Genomic DNA, 20,278 nt, shown 5'->3' on the forward strand with positions numbered 1-20,278 from the left:
TTTACCACAACACTGCCAAGCGTGAAAAGCGTTCGACGGGCATTATAACGGCGTAATTCTTCAGAGCGCGGCGCCGGCGCCAGGCTAAGGGCCTCCTCCTTGCGAGCTGCAGAGGCAACGTCAGAAGCAGCAGTGGCCGCCCCACCGCTAGGCTTCACCGACGAGCAGGCCGATGCGGAAGTTGCGGCGGCAGGTCGGCTCAAAAAGAGTGTCCGCACAGGATGAGAAACAAGGGAGCCACACAAAGTGGTGTTCTTGGAAAGGCCCGGTGGGTTGCTCGCACCTGTGCATTTTGTAGGTGTGATCGCCGCAACCGAAACACGGAAGGCACTTGGGTTTCGTGGGGGATTTGCTTGCGCAATGGAGGTTGACGGGCAACTCCCCACCACTTCATGCAACGTTGCCTGCCGCTGGGAGTGTGGCGGGGTCGGCGTCGCCACCGCGGCAATTGGACTCGACCCCGACGCCGAAGGAGGAGGAGCTCGACGGGATTCCCGCTGCTGGCGCAGTGTTGCCATGTCAAGAAGAATCGTCTCTGCCGGGGCCGCCGCGGATTGGCTTCGTTGCGGCGTTCCCGGCGAGGCATCTGCTTGAGTGCGTTCGTCAGCCGACTTTAAGACGTCGGCGCTTGCCTCACTGGTTTGCGTCGGTGGGCGGGGTGAGTGCGAGGCGGAGTGGGAGAGAAAGCCCTCAAGCGTCAGCTGCCGCTTCTCCTGCGACGCCGGCGTGGGGGAGACGTCGGAGCGGAGGATGCGACGTGTGTCGGCCCCGGCGCTCCACCCCTCGCCAGATGTCTTTGCGTCCTCGAGAACGGCGTGCGTCACGGTTAGTTTTGTCTGCAGCATGGGCCAAATGACACTGTCCGACGTTCCCTCCGCGAGGAGGTATTTGATGACGCACGCGGAGGATTGCCCCATGCGATGCACGCGGTCCTCGCACTGAAGGTGGGTGCTTGGGTTCCAGTCGAGCTCCGCAAAGACGACCATTGTGGCGCAGGTTAGGTTGTGACCCACCCCACAGGAGTGCATCGACAACACGGCGACGTGGCAGTTGGGCGCGGTTCGAAAGTGCGTCGTCAGCGCCTCCCGCTGCGCCGCCGGCGTCTCCCCTGTGATGTAAACGTAGTCCAACGGCTTCTTCGGCTGCACACTCTCCACCGCCTCACGAATCGCCTCCATCATGCACTGGTGATGGGCAAAAATAATCACCTTCTGCCCGGACTCCACCATTTGCTCCGCGGTGCTCTTTACGTAATCCTGCACAGCCGCTATCTTGGCCCGCGCCGTGGCGATTTTAAGGTCAAAGGCAGTCAAACTTCGCGTCGGTGCCGCTCCGCCCGCTGCACTGGTGGCGGAACCCGAAAGAGTTCCATGCGTCTTCGTCGTGCCCGTCGCGGCCCCCAACGTTGGGAGCGTCGCACCGTCCCTAAACGAATTTCGCAGCGCCAGCACGCTTTTTTCAAGCGCCTTCTTTTCCTTTGGAGTGACGTACACGTACAACAGCTGGCGGCTCTTGGATGGCAGCTCGGCCCCCAGCTCCCGCTTCGTGCGGCGAATGACGAAGTGCTGCAGCAGCACGTGAAGCTCACTCATGTTCGAGTGGCCCGTGTAGTCTACCCCAAACCGACTCACAAAGGCGTTGCAGTACCTCGCACCGAACTGCGTCTTGGTCGGGGTCCATGCGGGGTGCATGATTGCCTGCAGCTGGGGGTAGAGCTCAATGGGCCGTGAGAGCGTGGGGGTGCCGGACAGGAGCAACACACGGCGGGCACTACGACACAGCCCCAGGGCCGCCATCGTTCGCTTAGAGTCGACGGTTTTAATGTAGTGCGACTCGTCGAGAATCACCACCTGGAACTTGACCGAGAGCGTGCCCAGACACTTCAGCGAGGAGTAGGGCACAATGACGGCGCTGTGCACATCCATCATGCTTGCCTTGGTGTTCTGCAGAATGGCGATGCGGCCGGCGGGGAGGCTGCAAAAGCGCGTGAGCTCCTTTGCCCAATTCTCCACCAGGGAGAGGGGACACACAATGAGCACCGGCCACTCGCTGCGGTAGTGGTGAGCCACGGCAAGCGCCTGGACCGTCTTGCCGAGGCCCATGTCGTCGGCAATCATGCCGCGACCGCCGCGAGCGACGATGAAGTCCACCCCTTTTTTCTGAAACGGCCGCAGCTGCGAGTACACCACGTCCGCTGCATCGGCGCCCATCAAGACGTTCCCCTCCGTGTCTCGCTGCTGCTGCGCCTGAATCTCCTGCGCGGCACTCAGGCAACGAAAGAAGAAAGGGGGAATCTCTTCTACCTGCACGCGCGGGGTCGTAAGTCCCCTGAGCGCCGCAACCACCTGACCGTAGAACTCCATTGGGTACAGGTACGCCTGCTTCGCCACGTGCCACATCGGCTGAAACTGCGCGTTCTCGAGAACGGCGGTCACCGCATCCAGTTCAAGCGGTGCGACGGTGGCGGCTACATGCGTCGTCTTTTTCTCTGGGTGCAGCACGGCCTCAAAGCGGACCACCACGAAGTCGCCCGTGCCGCGAGGGGGAGGCACCACCCTGCGCCATCCCTCGGCTTGCACGGGCGACAACGCAAAGAAACGGCACTTACTCACGGCACACGTGTAATTCAGGGTGCCGGCTTTGCTGATCGTGCAGCGCACCGGAACGCCGCAGGAGCAATTCATTGAGCGTTTGTGGCCAGTGCTAACTTTGGCTGCTGGCCACCTTGTCTTTGCATGCGCGTGGCCGCGTTGAGCGCAGCATCGCCAGGGATAGGAAGAGGAGGGCCCAACAACACGACACTTGAGGGCAAGAAGGAAAGTCCCGTGATGCAAATAAACAACAACTCCCCGCCAGCACGGCGATGAGGGATGAGGACAAAGGGCCCCACCACAATGAGAGGCGTATAAGAAAGTAAAAGGGACGCGGAATGAAGCATCGGAGCGACAAGGACGCCACGGTATTTATTTATTCATCCCCTAATGTTGTTGCGAGTTCCCCTCCTCCTCCACTTCACTTTGTTTGTTTGTTTTGTTTTGTCTTTCTTCCATTTTCTCCTTCTTTCTTCATTTCATGGGATTTAAGCCCGTTAACCGTATGTGTGCGTGTGCAGTCTGTGCGTGTGTGGTTGCCTTTGCAGCAGGAAAAAGACGAAATGTAAAAAAAAAAAAAAAAACCAAAGTTGTTTGTTATTGTTGTCGTTTCTTTTTTTTTTGCATTTTCGTTTCTTCTTCTTTTCCCGTCGCTCGCTCTGCCGGTGTTCACCATCACCGCTGCTTGATTCTTTGCGCCGGACGCCAGCTGTTGTGCGGCGCCCGCCGCTTCCTCGGCGGCGCCGTCCCTGCGGCGGCGGCGGCCCCCTCCTCGCCGCGCATCCCCCGCAGGACGCCCTCGACCCCGTCCAGCACGTCCCTCGTCGTCACGCGGTTGGCGAGCAGCCCGTCACGAAGGAGCTCCAGCTGCTGCCGCACCTGCCGCGCCTGGAGGGGCGAGGCACGCGAGAGCGGCGAGAGCTTCCGCAGCAGCGTCACCACCTCCATGAAGAGCGGCTCGCCGTACATGTGCACACACCCGCCGTACTCTCGCAGCAGCTGCGCCGCAAAGCCAAGCAGCCACGACAAGACATGGCCCTCCTCCAGAGCCTGTTTCGCCACATCGGAGGAGGTGGTGCAGGCGAAATGGAGGCAGCGCAGCAACTGCAGGCGAATTTCTGCAGAGGCGGCCAGCATAGAGGCAAGCAGCATCATCGTCTGCAGCGACTCGGATCGAAGTAGTGCCATCATATCCCCATTTGTGGCACACCCAAACTGAATCAGGCGCACAATAAATTCTAAATGAATGGGCGCCCCCGACTTCAGTTCCTGCACCAGCTCCTCCGCTGAAGCAGCGGCAATATGACTTTTCGTCATGCTCTGCGCAGCTTCTTGGCGTTTAATCATTAGCGGGGTTGTGATGCAGGCAAGTGGGAAGGACGTCAAAAAGCGATGCAGCGGGACAGGATTCGCAAGGGCCTCTTGCGTCTCCATGAGGAAACGCATGATGTCGTTGTGCAGGGGATAACCCGCGTTGGCGAGGGGCTGCAGCGCCATCACCAGAAAGGCGGAGACGGGGGCGGGAAGTCTTGGACAGTCCCATGCGATTTCCCCGCCTCCCCGCTGCTGCTGCTGTTGCTGTTGCTGCTGTTGCGGGTGCGGGTGCGGGCAACGCGTGGATCGCCCCCGCTTACCGGCGAGTTGTGTCAGCTTTAATCGGGCAAAGCCAACAACAATGCGTGTGGGGCCGCTCGGCGTCCAGACGGCAGACAGCGCCGTTGCGCCCAGCCGTCGCAGCTGCGGGTCCGTGAAGGACAACGAGCGCAGAAGGAACGGGATGCATTTGGTCCCAATGTTCTTTCGCGGGAGCTGCTCTGCCGGCATGGCGAGCACGACGTGGAGCAGCGGCGCCAAATACCGCGGGTCCATCACAGTGGCTGCAGTGAGCGCGTCAAAAGAGGCCAGCGGGACGTCGCCCTGCGCAGAGAATTCGGGGAAGAGGCTTCGCAGCACCTCCCAGCCAAGGTCCACCTTCGCATTCACCAGCAGGGTGTTGTGCAGGCGTGCGGGGCACTGCAGCGCCGCCGCCGCCACCTCCTCCTCTGTCCACATGTCAACCAGAAGCGACAGCATGTCGACCTCGGGGGCAACGTGCGGGGAGCTTTGGTGGTTCATGATGAGGAAGCGCTGGTCCATAATGACGTGTGGCACCAGCATTCCACCAAAGACACGCAGCGTCGTCGTACGCCGCGATGCGACCAGCGGTGCATCTTCCTCCTCTCGCCGCCCCGCCGCGTCCTCATCCTCGGCTTCCACGTCGCGCGGTGTCTCCTCTGCACCACCGTGCCGCTGCGCCCCGGCGCCCCGCTGTTCCTGCTGCTGCAGGTAGCTAAGGGTGAGCAGTGTGGTGTAGCGGACGCGATCCATCGCGGAGACTGTCCCCGAATACGTGCACAGGAGGAGACGTGCGAGGGCCGTCACCGTCGCATCCTCCAGCCGAGCGTGTGCGGCGGACGTCAACGGCGCAGGCTGAGCTTGCCCATGCAGCAAAATCCGCGTGGCCGCTAGCAGAAGAAGAAGAAATCCCACCGTATTTGCTTCATTAAGGCGGCGGTCGAGCAAAACCTGCGCCACCGCCGTCGCGTCGTTGGCGACGCTTTCCAGCAAGGAATGGCCGCAGGCCAGTAGACTGAGGTAGGCCTCCCCGACACTTTCCACTTCATCGAGGCGGCTTCCACCGAGTTCATTGAGGCGTCGCAGCAGGAGACCCGCCAGCTCCCACCCCAGTGTGGGGAACTTGCACCACTCCGATGGCCGAGGCCCGCCGCCCCCGTCCAACTGCCGCAGCAGGGCAGCGACGTCGCCGCGGCGGGCGGTGGAGAGCAGCGCCGCCTCTTCTTCCGCGTCCGTTGCCGGCACGGGTGGGCGCAGCGTCCGGCAGAACTCGAGCAGTTGATCGTGAATGGGGCGCAGGGAGCGGTGCTCCTTCTCGGCCTGCAGCATCGTCAGTGCGATGCGCCGCTTGCCGGACTCGTTGGTGCGTGCACTGGCAAAGACGATCGGCAACGCCTCTTTCATGCGTGCGCCGCGGTCCGGCCACGCACGCGCGACCCGCTCCGTCACTTTTTTAAACGCCGCCACGTGCTCCCGCAAATCGGTTGTCCAGAGATCACTGCCGCCCCCCGCCGCTCCCCCGGCTTCCGCCTCGTCGGCGTGTTCGTGCCGCGGCATTTTGTTCCCCCGCCGCTGCTTCCCCGCCCCCTTCTCTGCCACGGCACCGACGTCACCCGACGTGGATTTCTCTTCGGCTTTGGCCGCAAAGGACCGGGCGGCGCAGACAATGATGCCGGCATCGCCCTGCATCAGCTCCTGTGCAATGCGGTCGGCGGACTTTGAGAGGCTTCGCTGCAGCAAGTAATTAATGAGGTGCACAAAGCACGGAAGCGTTGACTCGTCCATCGTCGCAAGCCACACGAACGCCTCCTCCAACTCGCACACAAACCGCACCGTCACGCTGTGCACCGTCCACTGCATCAGTCGCGCCACCCACGCCCACGCCAGCTGCCCCTCCTCGCCGTCTGGGTTGCGGTGCCGGACGGCCCACAACATCACACTCAGTAGAAGCGGCCACTCCAACACCCCCTTCTTTGTGCTACTCATCGTCACATGGTGCAGCTTCGTCATGGAGACCCCCTGCGATAGCGCGGACACGAGCAGTGAGCAGAGGGCAGAGATGCTTGGCGCCGGCCAGGACGTAAGCGCACCCTCCCCGCGGCGCAAGGCATCCTCGATGGGGTGCGCACACGTGCGAAACGTGGGAAGGAACGAGGGCACCGCACTCAGCCAAGACATCCGCAATTGAAATACATCCGCGTACAACTCCATCAGAAGTAACATGCGTTGCGACAAAAATACAACCTTCTCTGCAGGACCCTGTTTGGCCTCGCCCTTTGCGTTGGACGCGGGGTACATCATTGGATGCAGTTGTTGCGTCATGCGGTGCCAAAACTCTTCCCGACGAGGAATGACCTTTAACAAGGCGGCCTGCACTTTGGCATCAAACGTGTCCCACTCGCTACGGCTGCCTTCGTCCTTTTCCTCCTCCGATTGAGCGTCCTGCAGCTTCGCCACGAGGTGTTGAATGGCCTTGGCGCGTGTCAGGATGGCGCAGGTCAACTGAATGGCGAAAGCAAGCAGCAGGAGGTCGCTGGACCCATTGATGTGGCGGTGCACGTACTCTGCCACCCACGCGGGGCATATCTCCTCCGCCACGTGCTCGGAGCTCATAGCGAAGAATGTCGTAGCCCGCGCCTCCACCGTTTCCAGCCGTGCCTTGCCGGCGGCGAGGTGGTAGGGGATGGGCGTGAGCATGGCGCGCGTCATGGTGTTCAGCGTGGCCACCGCGGCGGTGGTGGCGGAGATGCGCGCCGCGCCGCCGTCGTCCCCAAGATGGCTTGAAACACGCGTGAAAAAGGGCCGGATCAGGTCCGGTGCCTGATGCAGGATAAAAATCGCCAGCCGCGCCGACGCCGGGGAACTCTTCGGGCGCAGCTGCCGCAGAATGAAGAAGAGCAGGTAGTTCGGCATCCCCCGGTCCTCCGCCTCGAGCCGCATGACGTGGTAGTCGCACGGGGACTCCACCAGCTCCACCACAATGCGGCACAAGATGCCAAAGGCGTACTCCGCCACCAGCGCGTGGTCCAGGGCCTTGACGAGCAGCCGGACGATGTTCTTCTGCGCCAGCAGCACCGCCCGCTTGCGCGCCGACGGCATCCGCCCCTCCATGAAGTGTTCGCCGAACACGCGGAGGGCCGCGCGGGCGAGGCTGACGCCCGTTTCTGTGCCCTCCTGCAGCAGCTCCGCGGCGTCCTCCAGAAGATGCGTGAGAAAGCCGTGGGCGCAGACCACAATCTCGACGGTGCCCGCGTGTGGGGTGGCGACGAGGTTGAGAAGAAACTGCACCCGCGCCATGCGGATGCGCCGCTGCGAGTAGGGCAGCTGCAGGCGGAAGCACGACAGCTGCAGCGGCACGGTGTTACCGAAACGAGAAAGAACCAACTTGGGGAGGCTGCTCGCCACGACGGCGAGAAACTGCAGGGCGGCCATCGTGACGGGCAACATCGCATCCGAGAGCGACGCCAGTCCGCGGCGCAGCACCCAAAAAGCCTTGCCGCGGCACATCTCCCGCAGGGCGCTCGAGCGCACACCTGCGTTGTCGCACGCTTCCACCAGCTGCGTCACCGTCTGCAACGCAGGCGCACACAACTCCCGCTTCTGCAGCACCTCCTGCAGCGCCACGAGCCCCTGCGGGTGCAGCAGGAAGGCGGCGGCAAACGCCCTATCCGTCTGCGCCTGGCGGCGAATCTTCTCGAGGCCCTCCGTCACCGTGTCGGCGTACTTGGACAGGAGGTACCCCACCAGCGGCTCGACCTGAGCCATTTTTTTTTTCCCCCACCCCCACCACCCCGAAGGCACTCGACACACACACACGCACCGAGAGACGCTCCTTCACGCACAAAGCCGCCAACCTCGAATGCCCTACGCGTATTCTTCGCACCGGCCCCCGTCCCCACCCGCCCCCCAGCGAGTGTGGCGCAGAGCAGCGCGGGAGCGCGAGAGAGAAGAGACGGAAAATAAAGAAAGCAAAGGAGCAAACAATTGCTGTCAAGCCCCCACCCGCCGCGCAGCCTGCGCAGAGCAAACGAGACAAAAAAAACAACAACTGAAGCACAGAGAAACAAGAAGTGGCCGCCGAAACAACAGACTTCCTCGCCCAGTAAGAGGATAGAAACACAAACGGAAATAAAAGAAGGTGGATATATGCAGCTGCAGGCCCACGCCACCAGCCGCAGAGAGAGAGAGAGAGAGAGAGATAAATCAGCGACAGTAGCGCCAGGCCAAGTAACAGACGCACACACACATATAAAATGGGCCCACTTTTTACCGTCACAATTAAGCAACAGCAAGAAGCAACAAAACGATTTCTCACTTCCACACACTCCACCATCTCCAAAACTGTTTGCGTACTACGTCTCAGCAATTATTACTTCAAAGAACCTTTTCACCCCGATGTGCATTACCTTTATATAACGAACAAACCCCCAGCTGCTTCTTGTCGCAAGCCCCAACAACAAAGACTCGACTGCGCCGGCAGGCGCCTTGGAGTAGTCGGCGCTCAGCAGCGACGCCAGTGTCTCCTTGAGCCCATCGGGCCGTGCGTACGTAAACGCGAAGACGCGGCACGCGTGGTCAGCGGATCGGCCAACCGCAGGAACATGGCCACCTCACTGGCGTCGGCAGCCGCTACGCTCTGCCGCCGGGGCGAGGACGATGTTGCGCGATGAAGGCTTGCACCGCCGCCAGCACCACCATGAGAAACAATACCGACCAGCCGATCAGCAAGCGCTGCACGGAAGAAATCATTTTACTTGGCCCTAAAACTAGGGAGTTGGCATAAAGGCAGGTGGGGCAACAACGTCAAAGACTGCGCCCGCACACCCACTCTCTCTCTCTCACACACACAGAGAGGAAGATAGTAGTAGGCATTGTGCACGACGTCCATCAAGCAAACGCCGTGCAGTGCCACAAAAGTGGCCCTCAACAGCACTCTCTTTTGCACAACCTGACATCCAGCAGGCCCAACACATACACAGCAGTAGCCGCAGCGTTCCTTGGGTCTTCTGCGGTGCGGGGCGGGGTACCGCCAAGCCGAGGAAATCAAACCCTTCTGGCGAAGAACGGGAGAGTCCTGGGGAGGCGGGGTTCAACGCGATTACGCCATAAGCAAGATAAGCACGGCCGGAAGCAGACAAACTCCCCACCCACCATCACCCAACTCTGGAAACAACAAACATAATAGTAATAAAAACAGGATAAATAAGAGATGGCACAATGTGCGCTGCGATAAACTATGCCTAACCCCCTTTCGGTAGGAGGGCATCCACACTTTGCGCCTCATTAAACATGACGTCAAAGACCTTCATGTCCTTCATGCTCGTGAATTGGCTCAGTGAGCGCTCCACCAGTTCCTTCCGCAGGTGCTCCTTCTGTACCAGACTGAGAACAAAGAGCTTCCTTGACGGCGTTGGGTGTTCCCCTGGGAGCAGACGACTAGTGGAGAGCACAAGCTTCTCGGGAAGGTTGGGATACATCATGTACAAGCCGTTCCGGTACATGTAGTAGATCAGGTACTTCTTCCACGAGGAATTGTGGTTCCAGTAGTTGCTTGTAGGATTCCGTGCACGGCCCAAACGCCTTACCCTTAGATCGTTTTCCTTTTCCCTCTCAAAAAACTCCCTAAACCTTCGCCAGGGCCCCGGGAGGTACACGGCTCCCCAGCTGCAGGGCTGCTGTAGGAGGAAGGGGGCGTAACTATTCTTCACCTCCACGCGCCTCCTTGAGAGCTCATCGAAGATGGGACGAAACAGGGCGAAGCCAACGAAATGGGGGTCAGCCTCTATGATGTTTCCGGCCCCGACTGGTGCGTACTGCCCGAGTGCGTCGTGCACCCACGAGAACCAGTACGGCGACACCACCACATCATCCTCAAAGAACGCCGCCACCTCGCGGTCGCTTGTGGGCTGCCATGCCTCCATGATGGAGAGTCGAAGCCCGGCGTTGATCAGTCGCTGGTGTATTTTATACCCACCGTGAGGCCATGCGAAGTCCCTGAGCATCTGTATGATGGCCGATTGCTTCTCTTGCAGCTGGGGGCTCTCACTTCGCCTGTAATCCACAAACACCTCCAAGTCGACTGCGCCGGCAGATGCCTTGGAGTAGTCGGCGTTCAACAGCGACGTCAGTGTCTCCTTGAGCCCATCGGGCCGTGCGTACGTAAAGACGAAGACGCGGTACGCGTGGTCAGCAGAGCGCCCTAGGCGTGTTGCAGCAGCAAGTTTATTATGTGCCCCAAATATCTCTTTGCCCGCCGTACGGTTGCACAAAAACAAGCTTCCATATACGACGCAGGAGGCAATAACGCAGAGCGTGACCATCACGCACGCCAGTGCTCTTTTTTCCCATAAGAAGCGTTTGTACGCGACGTGACGGCTCATGTAAACTACACTTGCTCTTCCTCGTTTGCTTGTCGTTGTTATTGGTCTTGGCTGCAGCGGAGTTGTTGCGTGCAGACCTAGCTACACGGCTGCTGAGGAGAAGTGAGACCAGGGGAGCGAGTGACGTTCAAACCTTTACAGCTGAACATTGTACGACAGCAGGAAGCAGTGGAGGGAGGCGGAGGAGGGGGGAAGAGTATTGTTTTGCAAGTATGCACGTAGGCAGCGGCGACCACGGCCGAGTCCTCGCGGGGGTCCGCGGTTACACGCCGCTGTGTAGTCGGGGCGGGAATTTAACGTCACGAACGGCAACAATAGCGCGATTTTTTGGTGTGACGCAGCGAGGAACGTACTCAACCGTGGCGGCGTGGTACCCCAACTCTCTTAGCCGAAGCACACGTCCCTGATTGATGACCGCCTCTGCCACGGAGGCAACGTCGTCCATACAGGGCAAAAAGTGATGCAGCTTTTTCCTCCGCTTTGGGTGCCGCTGCTGCTCCTCCGCCATCTCACCGCAGCATGGCGTGCGATGCGTGGCGGCAGCCTGCTGGTAGCTTGAGCGATTCCAGTCGGTGAGTCGCGTCCAGCGGCTCCAGGCGGCCTCTGTCGTCACACCGGCGACGCGGTGGAGGTAGTCGGGGTTGCAGTAATCCGCAAAGCAGCCCTTGTTGAAGCAGCAGGGAACAAGCACCATGACACGAGGCAGCCTCTCAACGGCCCGCAGGTGTCGCACGCAGGTGTCGATGGCAGTCCCGCAGAGGTGTTTCGCAATCATGGCGCAGCGGCTAAAATCCAGCGGCGTGGCCACCCAGTCCACCTCCGTGAGGCGTCGAGGGATGCGGCGCAGCGGCTGTCGACGCGGAACACGCGGCCGCTGCCTCGCCAGCTCCCCCCAGTGCGGAAAACTGTCGTTGTCAATGGCGTGCTTCGGGGTGAAGGGGTCCACGACGAGTGCTTCGCAGCGCAATACTTCCGCCAGCTGGGCCGCGAGGAATCCGTTGCCGCCGCCGACGTCGATGATTGCTTCAACCTCGCCCTGCTCCTCGCTGCACAGCGAGGACAGCAACTCACCAATGCCAATCTCCTGCGGCAAGTTCTCCAACTCGTGCAGCGGGGAGCGGTCCGGCAACAGCAAGGTGTAGGTGTCAATCAGTTGTCGCCAGCGCCCCGCCTGCGCCGGCTCCAGCGCCCTCCCCTCGCCAGTTGCGCATTCGCCACAGCCGGACACGCACGCCTCCACCGGGCTCCCAGCAAAGACGTAACGGGCAGTCAGTCCCGCCTCGAACCGGCGGGGAAACGGCTGCCGTGTCTCCGCCGCGCGTGCACGCAGCAACTCCCGCACGTACGTCTCCTGCAAGGAGGGAGGCCACATCGCCGCCACGTGGACGGTCGGCGGCGCCTCCAGTGCCTCGGCGAGGGTTGCCGACAGCACGCGCCGCAGCTCCCCCTCACGGAGGCCCGTGAGGGCGCTCAGGTGGCCGCAGGCGAGGGGGCCCTCATGCGCCAGGGACGGTGGAACACCCACCAGCGCCGACGCCAGCGCCGCGCGCCGCGCGTCTACCGACGAGGAGGAAACCGCGTCGAGAGCATCCGTCAGCAGCGGCGCGACAAGTTGGGCAGCAGCACGTGTGCCATGGTACTGCTTCTGCCGGCACCTCGACGACGCGTGCGCGCAGGCGCGGAGACTGCGCCGCATCCCCAACAACTTCTCCCTTCGACAGTGGCAGACCACGCAGCATCCCCCCGGGCTGCGATCGCCCTCCCCCGCGCGTCTCCGTCACACGCACGCAAGCGTGTGCAAGAGAAACTTCCAAAAAAAAAACAGCAAGGGAGAGCGGCGGAGGGGAAAGAGGGCACGCACAACGCATCAACAAAAGAGGAAAGCATAAAATGCAAACCGTCGTCGTTGCAAGGGGTTGTCCTCTACAAAGGCGCAAAGGAGGGAGCGAAGGCTGCAACAACACAAAAGGGAAGTGTAGAAATAGAAACAGGGAGTGCGGTGCGCAGGTCACAATTCACGTTCCATGAAAGCAACACGTGAAGCGTCGATGTTGGTTGCCTCTTTCCTACGCTAGTATTGAAAAAGTTACGGATTAAAACTGTCACCACCGGGTGAGGTGGTGCAGGGGAAGAGTACACGTCAAAAGCCATGCTCCGAGGGAAGTGCGCTGGAGCTTCCCGACGCATCGACCGCATTGCCCTCGGCTTCCCTCAGTAGCAGCACTAGGCGCTCCCGTCTTGCGTGCAACTCTCGCCGTAACGCCTCCTGATCAGCCACTGAAACAGCAGAAAGAAACTTAGCGCTTAACGTAGTCACTTCATGACCGATTTTATCTATGGTTTTGAGAAGCGAGGTGTGAGAGTTTTTCGTTGCTGGCCCGCGGCGCCACGAGCTCGTTGCCGTTGTCGCTGCGGTACCAGCTATCGCATTTTCTGTTCGTGGCACTTTTGCTGGGGGAGCGTACAGCGAGGCGTGATCGTCCTGCGCCCGCTCCCCATCCTGAAGAGCCTCCAGTGGCACATCCGACACGCCGTCGAAAAAGTCCTCGCGCCGCTTTAATACACCAGAGGCCGCGACGCTTGAGACCAACACATCCTCCAGTGCCGCTAGCATCTCCGCCTCGGCCCGCTGGGAGGGAATGCATAGCTCCTCCCGCAAGTCTTCTAGGACACGCGTTTGCTGCTTCGTCAAGCTTCCTCCGCTTCGCATGCACAACACGCGACAGACGCCGCGGTAGCAGAGCAGTTCCTCCTCCCGCGCACTCTTGTACAGCTCGAAGGCAGGGATCGGCTGCAGCGTCCCCTGGGAGCGCTTCGCCGCCTCTGCGCTTGTGTATACGGCGCCTGCGCCGCTCCCCCGGGCGCGCATGCGTGGGTGCCACCGAGCTATCGCTACTTCACTGCGGGGAGAGGAGGGGAAGAAGCGGATGCGCACGGCGACAGACAGCACACCCGCCTCCAGAGACGCAGGGGCGTGATCTACGACAGCCCCCCGCCTCCTCTCCAGAGAGGGGAAAAAACCGCGAAGTTTCTGCCAGCGCAGCGAAAGACGGGGTGTATTGAACAAATACTCCCCCATGACACGCTCAGACACCACAAGTTAGCTTAACTGAGCAGCACCAAAAGGAAAGCAGAAAACAACAACAAAAAACGTCTTTCAGTGATAATAGAAAAAAAAACGCTATATGTAGCTAAAGAAATAAAACAAATTAAAAAAGGGAAGAAAGAAGAAGACCCTTCCACTCGCAGGCATACACAAAAAGGCGCTTACGGAAGGGGTGTTGCCAAAGTGATGGTGCCATCAAGAAGATCATGCAACCATGTATCCATTGCCGCCTTGGATGGCTTTATGGTCGCCTTCATCCTTCCTTGCCGGATGGCGACGACGATTAACTCCTCCTCCCCTTCTGCTGATGCGTCTTCGCGCTTAAGAGCGACTTCTTCTTCTTCTTGGCGGTGTTGAGAAAGCCATGGGGCCCAAATTGGATCCGTTGGCGAAGCCAGACGCAGAGCAAATCTTGAGTCCTCCGCAAGGGGTGGAAGGACCGGCACCCCCTTCTCCCCGGGCTGGAACAAAAGCAGAAGAAACCCCTTCCCAACCTTCGCCGCCTCCAAGTCTCCCGCGGTGAAGGGAAGCAACCGTTTTTCATTCCTCGTCGTGCCTTTCGTACCGGCGTGGCCGCATTCAGTTGTTTTGGCGGTTGCACTCTGCGCGCTGGAAGCTGCCGCCCCACTGTTGCCGTTTGTGCTGCTGCTGCTGCTTCCATTGTTGTTGTTGTTGTTGGTGGTGGTGGTGGCGGTATTGTTGCCCAGGAGGTTTAGCCGGCCGAGGAGTTTGTGGATGATCAACATCATCAGGAACGGGTAGGTGTTGGAGAAGACTGGGTACACGAAGCTGTAAATCCAGCGGAACTTGATGTACCAGTACTGCACGTGCGACAAGTAAAACGGCCGCGAGGTCATCAAAGCTGACAAAGGCGTTGTGAGGCGAAGCGGGCCCTTCTCTTGCTCCTCCGTCAGCAGCCGGGAGAGCGCCTCCGCGATTTGGCTTGGTCGCGGATCATGGGGGAGGAAGTGCAGGCTGCTCTCGTCGCCGTCCACGATGGCCACGAGAGTGTCGTGCGCCGACGTCGGAAGGGCGTCACGCAGGCCCGGCTCGCCGTCCAGGCAGACGTACCCCACCACAAACGGCCTGTAATCCCCCGCCAGGGCGTTCTTCCAGACGTCAGCTGGCGGTTCCGAGCAGCTCTCGCGCAACCACAGCAGGCAGTGCCGCCGACACACTTCGTAGAGCGAGTTGCTTGTGACGTAAGTCAGGTTTGCCATTCCCGGGTGCCGTGGCGGCAGAAACTCCCTCAAAAACGCGTTTGCCTTACGATACGAGAGAGCCGCACTGGCCCCAATGTTGACACCGCTGCAGTTGCGCATGACTTGTGACGTCTCCGTGGACGCCGCGTCAGCGACTTCGTCAAGCTGCCGCAAAGAGACCACGATGAACTCCGGCATTGGCAGGAGCTCACCGTCGCGGTCCCGCACCTCTATCGGCTGCCCGCAGTAGTTCTCCACGAAGTCCTGAAGCACCGCCCGCGGCACGGAGCGTACCACGGCCACGCCCTCGTACAAGTAAGACAGGGTGAGAGCCACGGACTCCACCGTCAGCGGCGGCAGCAGGACGCGCAGGCCATCTGGGGCGTCGCGCTCCTCCCGCAGCCACTCCACAAGGGCCCGTGTGCTGTTTTCCACCTTCAGAGAATTGATCTCAGTGTACCTGTCGTAGAAGAAGCTCATCACAAAGTCCAAGAGCGACGTGAAGGCGTTACGCCCACTTCGCGACCTCACCACGGTTTGCAGGTGCGGCATGGGCCACGTCTTCCCGTCGATAAAGGCGTATACCCCGACCTCTCCCTTGTAGGAGAGACCAAGCGCACTCAGCAGCGATGGCCCTTCCGCGGAGTAGGCGTCAATGCGAAGCATCTCCACCACACCGCCCTCGACGAGACTCGACTGGACAAATCCCTCCCAAGTGGAGGCAAACCAGCGGCAGGAGTCGCATGCGTCGTCGTACACCTGCAGCAGGAACAGCCGGTTTCCGCGGAAGTGTAGTATCCGCTCCACCGTCTGCAGTGTCTCCAGTTGCCGGGTCTTGGAGAGGATAGGCGGCTGCTGATTGAAGTACTCAAATATCTGCTGCGCCGAAAACTCCGCGGTATCGAGCTTCTCCCCGGGGACGGTTCCAAAGTTGTCGTAGTCCTGCCGCTGAACGTCGTCTGAGAGAACCTTGTAGGCCTGAAGCACCCGCACCATGTACGCCTTGGCCGCCTCCTTCGCCTCATACGTCTCCTGCATGTCCGGGTGGTGCTCTCGGGTGAGTTTGCGGAAGGCCTTTCTGATTTCGTCCTTCGTCGCCCCCCGCGACACACCAAGGCGCGTGTACAAGTCGTCGCTGCCAGCAGTGCGGAATAGGCGCGCCTGCGCCTGCGCCGACAGAAAAACCAACGCCACCACCACCGCGAGCAGCAGCAGACGCGTGACTAAAAACTGCTCTTGCCGCCCCATTGTCCCTTTGTTTTTTTTTTCTGTTTTGGTTTTATGTTTGTTAATTTTGATTTTTGTAAATTTGTTTATTCTTTATCGCGCGTTCGCGCTCCGTGCACCTGGCGCAGTGTGCGGGGGGTGCTCCTACCTTCAAATCGCCGCAACGGCGGTTTACGTGCTGCAGCTGTCTTAGTCGACCTCAGTGCGTGGTGGCGCAGCCTCCCACCGACGCGCAGGCATTGACACGAAATTAAAGAGAGAGAGAGAGAGAGAGAGGGGGACGAGAAACACGTCAACTCCACCATACATCGGGCACGCACACACACACACACAAAGAAGGAAAGAAAGAAAGAAAAAAAGTCTGTGTGGGGAAGAAGGAGGAGGCCACTGTGGTGTGTGGTGGCCCTGCCTGTAAGCCGGTACTGTAAGCAACAGCACGCACACATACGCACGTGTGCGCAGACATCTCCCTGCGTGACGTTGTCTGTCGCCAGCAAAGCACTGTGAGGAGGCAAAAAGTCTATCCAGGACGAATGCATGGATGAAAAAGAGGAAGGAAGCGGCAATGAGGCCACAGAAGAAATAAACCGTGACAGGATAAAAAAAAATGGTTAATAGAGAAGGTAACAACAAATAATAACAATGCAAAAAAAAAAAACGAACAAACAAACAACAGTTTTAATGGCAGGGAGTCACTCGGCGGTCAGCGCAAGCAGCTCCTCGTCCGTTTCCTGCCTCCACCTGAGGTGGGCTGCCACTTCATGATCCACCTCCCGCTGCAAGCCAGCAAGAGAACCGGCGGCACGCCACAAGAGGTCCGCGTCCAGCCCGGTTGATGCCACCAATGCGGCTAACACAGCATTCTCCGGAATCCCTGCATCGCCCTCTCCGGTGTTTCCTCCCTTCCTCTGCGTTTGACACTGCAGGAGTTGCTCAAGAAGGTCATTTATCGAAGGAGCTAGAGTAGGATCTTCTTCCGCGTCGTCGTCGTCGTCGTCGTCGTCGTCGTTGTCATTTCCAGCGCCCAGTGCCGCTGGCTCTGAGAGCATCCTCTGTGAGGCTTTGCTCGCGCTGGAGAGGGCGCATCGATCCATCTCGTCGCAGTCCTGCCGCAAGTTGCCCTCAACCACCGAGCAGGCCTCGCGGAGGGCACCCAGCCGCGATTCCTGTGCTGTTTGCTCATCTGTGGCTGCCTTTAGGCGAAGCAGCGCCTCCGCCATCTGCTGCTTTTCCACCAGCAGGGTGGTGTACAGATTCGTTGCCCGCGTGTGAAGCGTCATCCATTGCGTCTCCATCTCCGTCGTCTTGGCCGTCAGCGCAGCCTCCTGCCTTGCCACCTCACCCTCTTTGGCTGCCACGGAAGAGCGGTAGGTCGCGCTGCACTGCATGTGTACAGATGCCGTTTGCAGCGCCTTTTGCCAAGCGGAGAGCAAACTCTCATGCATGGCCGTTTCTCTCCGTATTGCGATGGAGTCCTGCTGCAGGTTGGAATGGGCGTCCGCAATCTGTGCATCCAGGATGCCAACCCGCTCCGAGAGGAGCTGCAACAACGCGAGCTGCTCTTCCAGCCCCGCGGAAAGGTCGCTTGAGGCCGCGGCGGCCTCTCGCAGGGAGACGCGTGCCCGACACACAGAGGACCAGCGTGACCGCACCGCCTCCACCCGCTCCCGTGGAACGACGGCGCAGCAGAGGCCCACCTTTTCACCTTCGCCCTCTACGGACTCGCCCAGACTGACAAGGGCGTCAATTTCACGTATGCAGGCGGTCGCGTAGGCCTCACAACACGCCTCCTCCCTCTCAGCGTCGTCGCAGACAGACGATGGCGGAATTAGTCCACGAATTGCACTCGAAGCATCATGGCAAAGCAGCTGCTCACACACATGGAGTGCCGTCGCACACTCCGGCTGCTGCCTCCACACCCCGTGCGACCACTCCAGCAGCATATCCTCGAAGCCAGCAGGGAGTGCTTGATGCTTCTCAATGTGCTTGATATGCTCCTCGAGGACGGATTGCCGCCTTCGAAGGTCATTTGTTGCCGTACGCCAGTCGTTTGGGGCCCGCCCTTGGGTCTGCCCGTGGCAGCGCTCCAGGAGTCGCACGACGTCGCCGTCCTTGGATGTGTACTGCGCGACAAACTGATGGAGCATCGCGGCGACCCTCTCAGAGGAGCGCCGCACTCCGGCGAAGATGCCCTGATCCTCCTTCATTTGGGCCAGCATCACGTGCACCTCGCGCAGATGTTCCTCGCGTTCTTTTACGCGCCGCTCCTCCGATTCAATCCTCGCCTCCAGCACTGCCTTCTGCTCCTGCAGCCTGCCGATGGTCGACTGCACCTGGCAGTTGAGCTTCTCCACCTCCTCGGCCTCCGCGGTCAACGCGGAGACCATTGTGAGGTCCTTTGTGCGCTGCTTAAACATCGACATCGCGGCGTGGCGCATCGCGGCGAAGTTGTCCTCCGCCGCCGCCTCCGCTTTGCTGCAAGTCGCCATGGTGGTGGCAACAGCGGCGGCGGTGCGCTGCTGCTGCTGCTGCTGCTGCTGCTGGTGGTGGTGGTCCGACATGGAATATTTCACCTGCAGGTACTCTGTCTTTGTGCTCAAAGGTCACGCAGAGAAGCAGCGCAAAAAAGAAAAAGAAAAGAAAAAAAAAGAGGAAGCGAGGAGGAAAGAAAGAAAATGGGAGAAAAACAACAACACACACAAACAAACAAAAACCTTGCACAAACACGGCGTAGAAACAAGAACCATGAAACTTAAAATGGGCGCAAACACCCAAAATTAAAAGTGACACACAGGCCCGTGCAGTACGGTGTGCACTGCGTGGGGGAATTGCTTTTGGATTTAACCGTGACTTTACTGATTGCAGAGTACCCCGTCACCGCTTCACCGTGTCCTCTGGCGCCTTGTTAGCCTTGCATAACGCATGAGACACGCTACACTGCGTCCTGGTCCCGGTTTCCTCCTGTTTCCTCTTGTCGTCGCCGCTTCTGTCGCTTTTCAGCAGCCACCTGCTTCGCCAGCCCCTTCGGCAACGCCGGCGCCCGCAGATTGACGCAGAACCGCTTGCCACCATCGCCGCCGCACACTGCGGTTGGGTCATATTCAGTCGCGTCCCCTTCGCCGCCGTCGCTAGGAGCGCCCTCGGCGTCGCCGCGGTGAGGTCCTTCCTGAGGAGTTTCACTGCTTGCCGACTTCTCCTTCCCGCCACACCCAGCGCCGTCGCTGGTGCCCTCAGCGGCGCCCGCGGCGGTGCTAGTGTCAGCAACCTTTTCAGCGTAACTAACCTTGCGCAGGAAGGAGCGCCGTGCGAAGTTGTACGACTCCCGCGGGAAGCCCGTGTCATACAGAATCGTTGCACCGCACCGCTTCGTTGCCAGCGGCGATTGCGCAATCGACACCCCGCTGACGCCATTGCCGGCGCCGGATGCAGCCTGCAGTTGCTCCTCCAACCGCTTTTGTTGATCAAGCTCAAAGAGTTCGCGGCGCTTTGTCTCTTCCTTCCGCTGCATGAATTTCATGCCACGGAGCACCTCCAGCGTCTTTGACTTGTCCATCGTCAACGGAGGAATGGGAGTTGGGAAGACACGCTCCACGCAGCGCCGCGGACAGAAACAAACAAACAAAGAAACGAATTTGCCTATAAGAATATATACAATCCGTTTATGTGAACCCCTACCTTCTTTTTCCTTTCTTCTCTCTCTCTCTCTCTCTCTCTCTCTGTGTGTGTGTGTGTGTGTATGTGGAGGGATAGAGAGGGGGAGAGATAGTTTCCACGGCGGTGATCTCGCCGGTGAGCTTCTGTGCGTGGGAAATGGTGTTGCTAAAAACCCCTGGCCGCGGCAGCAGCAGCAGCAGCAGCAACGATAGAGGAAAATAAGGGAAAATGAAAAAGGAAAATAAAGGGGCGTAGGTGCGTATTACCAAATACACCGTGGATGGTGGCTGCAGGCGCCACTTTTACCGCCCACCGATATCGACCTTCTCGGCGAGGCGGCACCGCCAGTGTTACGTTTCTACTTGCTTATGGGCCTCGTTTCCGCTGCCAACATGTTTTCCATATTGCCTCTGTTGCCGTTCCGGCGACAGGGGCTCTCCAGCAGCCTCACACCCACACCACGCCTTCTCCGTTTGTTTACTGGCGCCCAAATAGTGTTCACAT

General features: G+C 59.8%; 8 protein-coding genes across 8 annotated transcripts, besides 15 other annotated features; all 8 read right to left on the reverse strand.

The window, feature by feature from the left end:
* Positions 1-2: 2 nt before the first annotated feature.
* On the reverse strand, positions 3-2,684 carry Tco025E_01198 (putative DNA helicase; the record flags this gene model as incomplete). The annotated part of the gene is made up of 1 exon (XM_029368136.1): positions 3-2,684. A coding segment is annotated over one exon (2,682 nt), but the record flags the coding sequence as incomplete, so codon positions are not given.
* Positions 2,685-3,016: 332 nt separating this feature from the next.
* Positions 3,017-3,046: a microsatellite.
* Positions 3,047-3,072: a microsatellite.
* A 26-nt stretch (positions 3,073-3,098) lies between these two features.
* Positions 3,099-3,137: a microsatellite.
* Positions 3,138-3,158: 21 nt separating this feature from the next.
* Positions 3,159-3,175: a microsatellite.
* A 91-nt stretch (positions 3,176-3,266) lies between these two features.
* On the reverse strand, positions 3,267-7,970 carry Tco025E_01199 (uncharacterized protein; the record flags this gene model as incomplete). The annotated part of the gene is made up of 1 exon (XM_029368137.1): positions 3,267-7,970. The coding sequence occupies one exon, from the start codon at positions 7,968-7,970 to the stop codon at positions 3,267-3,269; it is 4,704 nt and encodes a 1,567-aa protein (XP_029231700.1).
* A 411-nt stretch (positions 7,971-8,381) lies between these two features.
* Positions 8,382-8,404: a microsatellite.
* Positions 8,405-9,445: 1,041 nt separating this feature from the next.
* On the reverse strand, positions 9,446-10,525 carry Tco025E_01200 (uncharacterized protein; the record flags this gene model as incomplete). The annotated part of the gene is made up of 1 exon (XM_029368138.1): positions 9,446-10,525. One exon carries the CDS (start codon positions 10,523-10,525, stop codon positions 9,446-9,448), a length of 1,080 nt encoding a protein of 359 aa, XP_029231701.1.
* A 322-nt stretch (positions 10,526-10,847) lies between these two features.
* Tco025E_01201 (tRNA guanosine-2-O-methyltransferase TRM13) lies at positions 10,848-12,281 on the reverse strand (the record flags this gene model as incomplete). The annotated part of the gene is made up of 1 exon (XM_029368139.1): positions 10,848-12,281. One exon carries the CDS (start codon positions 12,279-12,281, stop codon positions 10,848-10,850), a length of 1,434 nt encoding a protein of 477 aa, XP_029231702.1.
* Positions 12,282-12,725: 444 nt separating this feature from the next.
* Positions 12,726-13,664, reverse strand: Tco025E_01202 (uncharacterized protein; the record flags this gene model as incomplete). The annotated part of the gene is made up of 1 exon (XM_029368140.1): positions 12,726-13,664. One exon carries the CDS (start codon positions 13,662-13,664, stop codon positions 12,726-12,728), a length of 939 nt encoding a protein of 312 aa, XP_029231703.1.
* A 188-nt stretch (positions 13,665-13,852) lies between these two features.
* Positions 13,853-16,141, reverse strand: Tco025E_01203 (putative chaperone DNAJ protein; the record flags this gene model as incomplete). Its single annotated transcript, XM_029368141.1, has 1 exon — positions 13,853-16,141. One exon carries the CDS (start codon positions 16,139-16,141, stop codon positions 13,853-13,855), a length of 2,289 nt encoding a protein of 762 aa, XP_029231704.1.
* Positions 16,142-16,374: 233 nt separating this feature from the next.
* Positions 16,375-16,406: a microsatellite.
* Positions 16,407-16,433: 27 nt separating this feature from the next.
* Positions 16,434-16,453: a microsatellite.
* Positions 16,453-16,480: a microsatellite.
* Positions 16,481-16,812: 332 nt separating this feature from the next.
* Positions 16,813-18,681, reverse strand: Tco025E_01204 (uncharacterized protein; the record flags this gene model as incomplete). Its single annotated transcript, XM_029368142.1, has 1 exon — positions 16,813-18,681. One exon carries the CDS (start codon positions 18,679-18,681, stop codon positions 16,813-16,815), a length of 1,869 nt encoding a protein of 622 aa, XP_029231705.1.
* A 61-nt stretch (positions 18,682-18,742) lies between these two features.
* Positions 18,743-18,796: a sequence feature (GA-rich).
* Positions 18,797-18,804: 8 nt separating this feature from the next.
* Positions 18,805-18,831: a microsatellite.
* Positions 18,832-19,052: 221 nt separating this feature from the next.
* Positions 19,053-19,673, reverse strand: Tco025E_01205 (uncharacterized protein; the record flags this gene model as incomplete). The annotated part of the gene is made up of 1 exon (XM_029368143.1): positions 19,053-19,673. One exon carries the CDS (start codon positions 19,671-19,673, stop codon positions 19,053-19,055), a length of 621 nt encoding a protein of 206 aa, XP_029231706.1.
* A 55-nt stretch (positions 19,674-19,728) lies between these two features.
* Positions 19,729-19,751: a microsatellite.
* Positions 19,752-19,811: 60 nt separating this feature from the next.
* Positions 19,812-19,838: a microsatellite.
* Positions 19,839-19,861: a microsatellite.
* A 91-nt stretch (positions 19,862-19,952) lies between these two features.
* Positions 19,953-19,979: a microsatellite.
* Positions 19,979-20,016: a sequence feature (A-rich).
* The last annotated feature ends 262 nt before the right edge of the window (positions 20,017-20,278 follow it).

Source organism: Trypanosoma conorhini (genome assembly GCF_003719485.1).
Source record: "Trypanosoma conorhini strain 025E chromosome Unknown Tco_14.4_contig_00037, whole genome shotgun sequence".
NCBI classification, from domain to species: Eukaryota; Euglenozoa; class Kinetoplastea; order Trypanosomatida; family Trypanosomatidae; genus Trypanosoma; species Trypanosoma conorhini.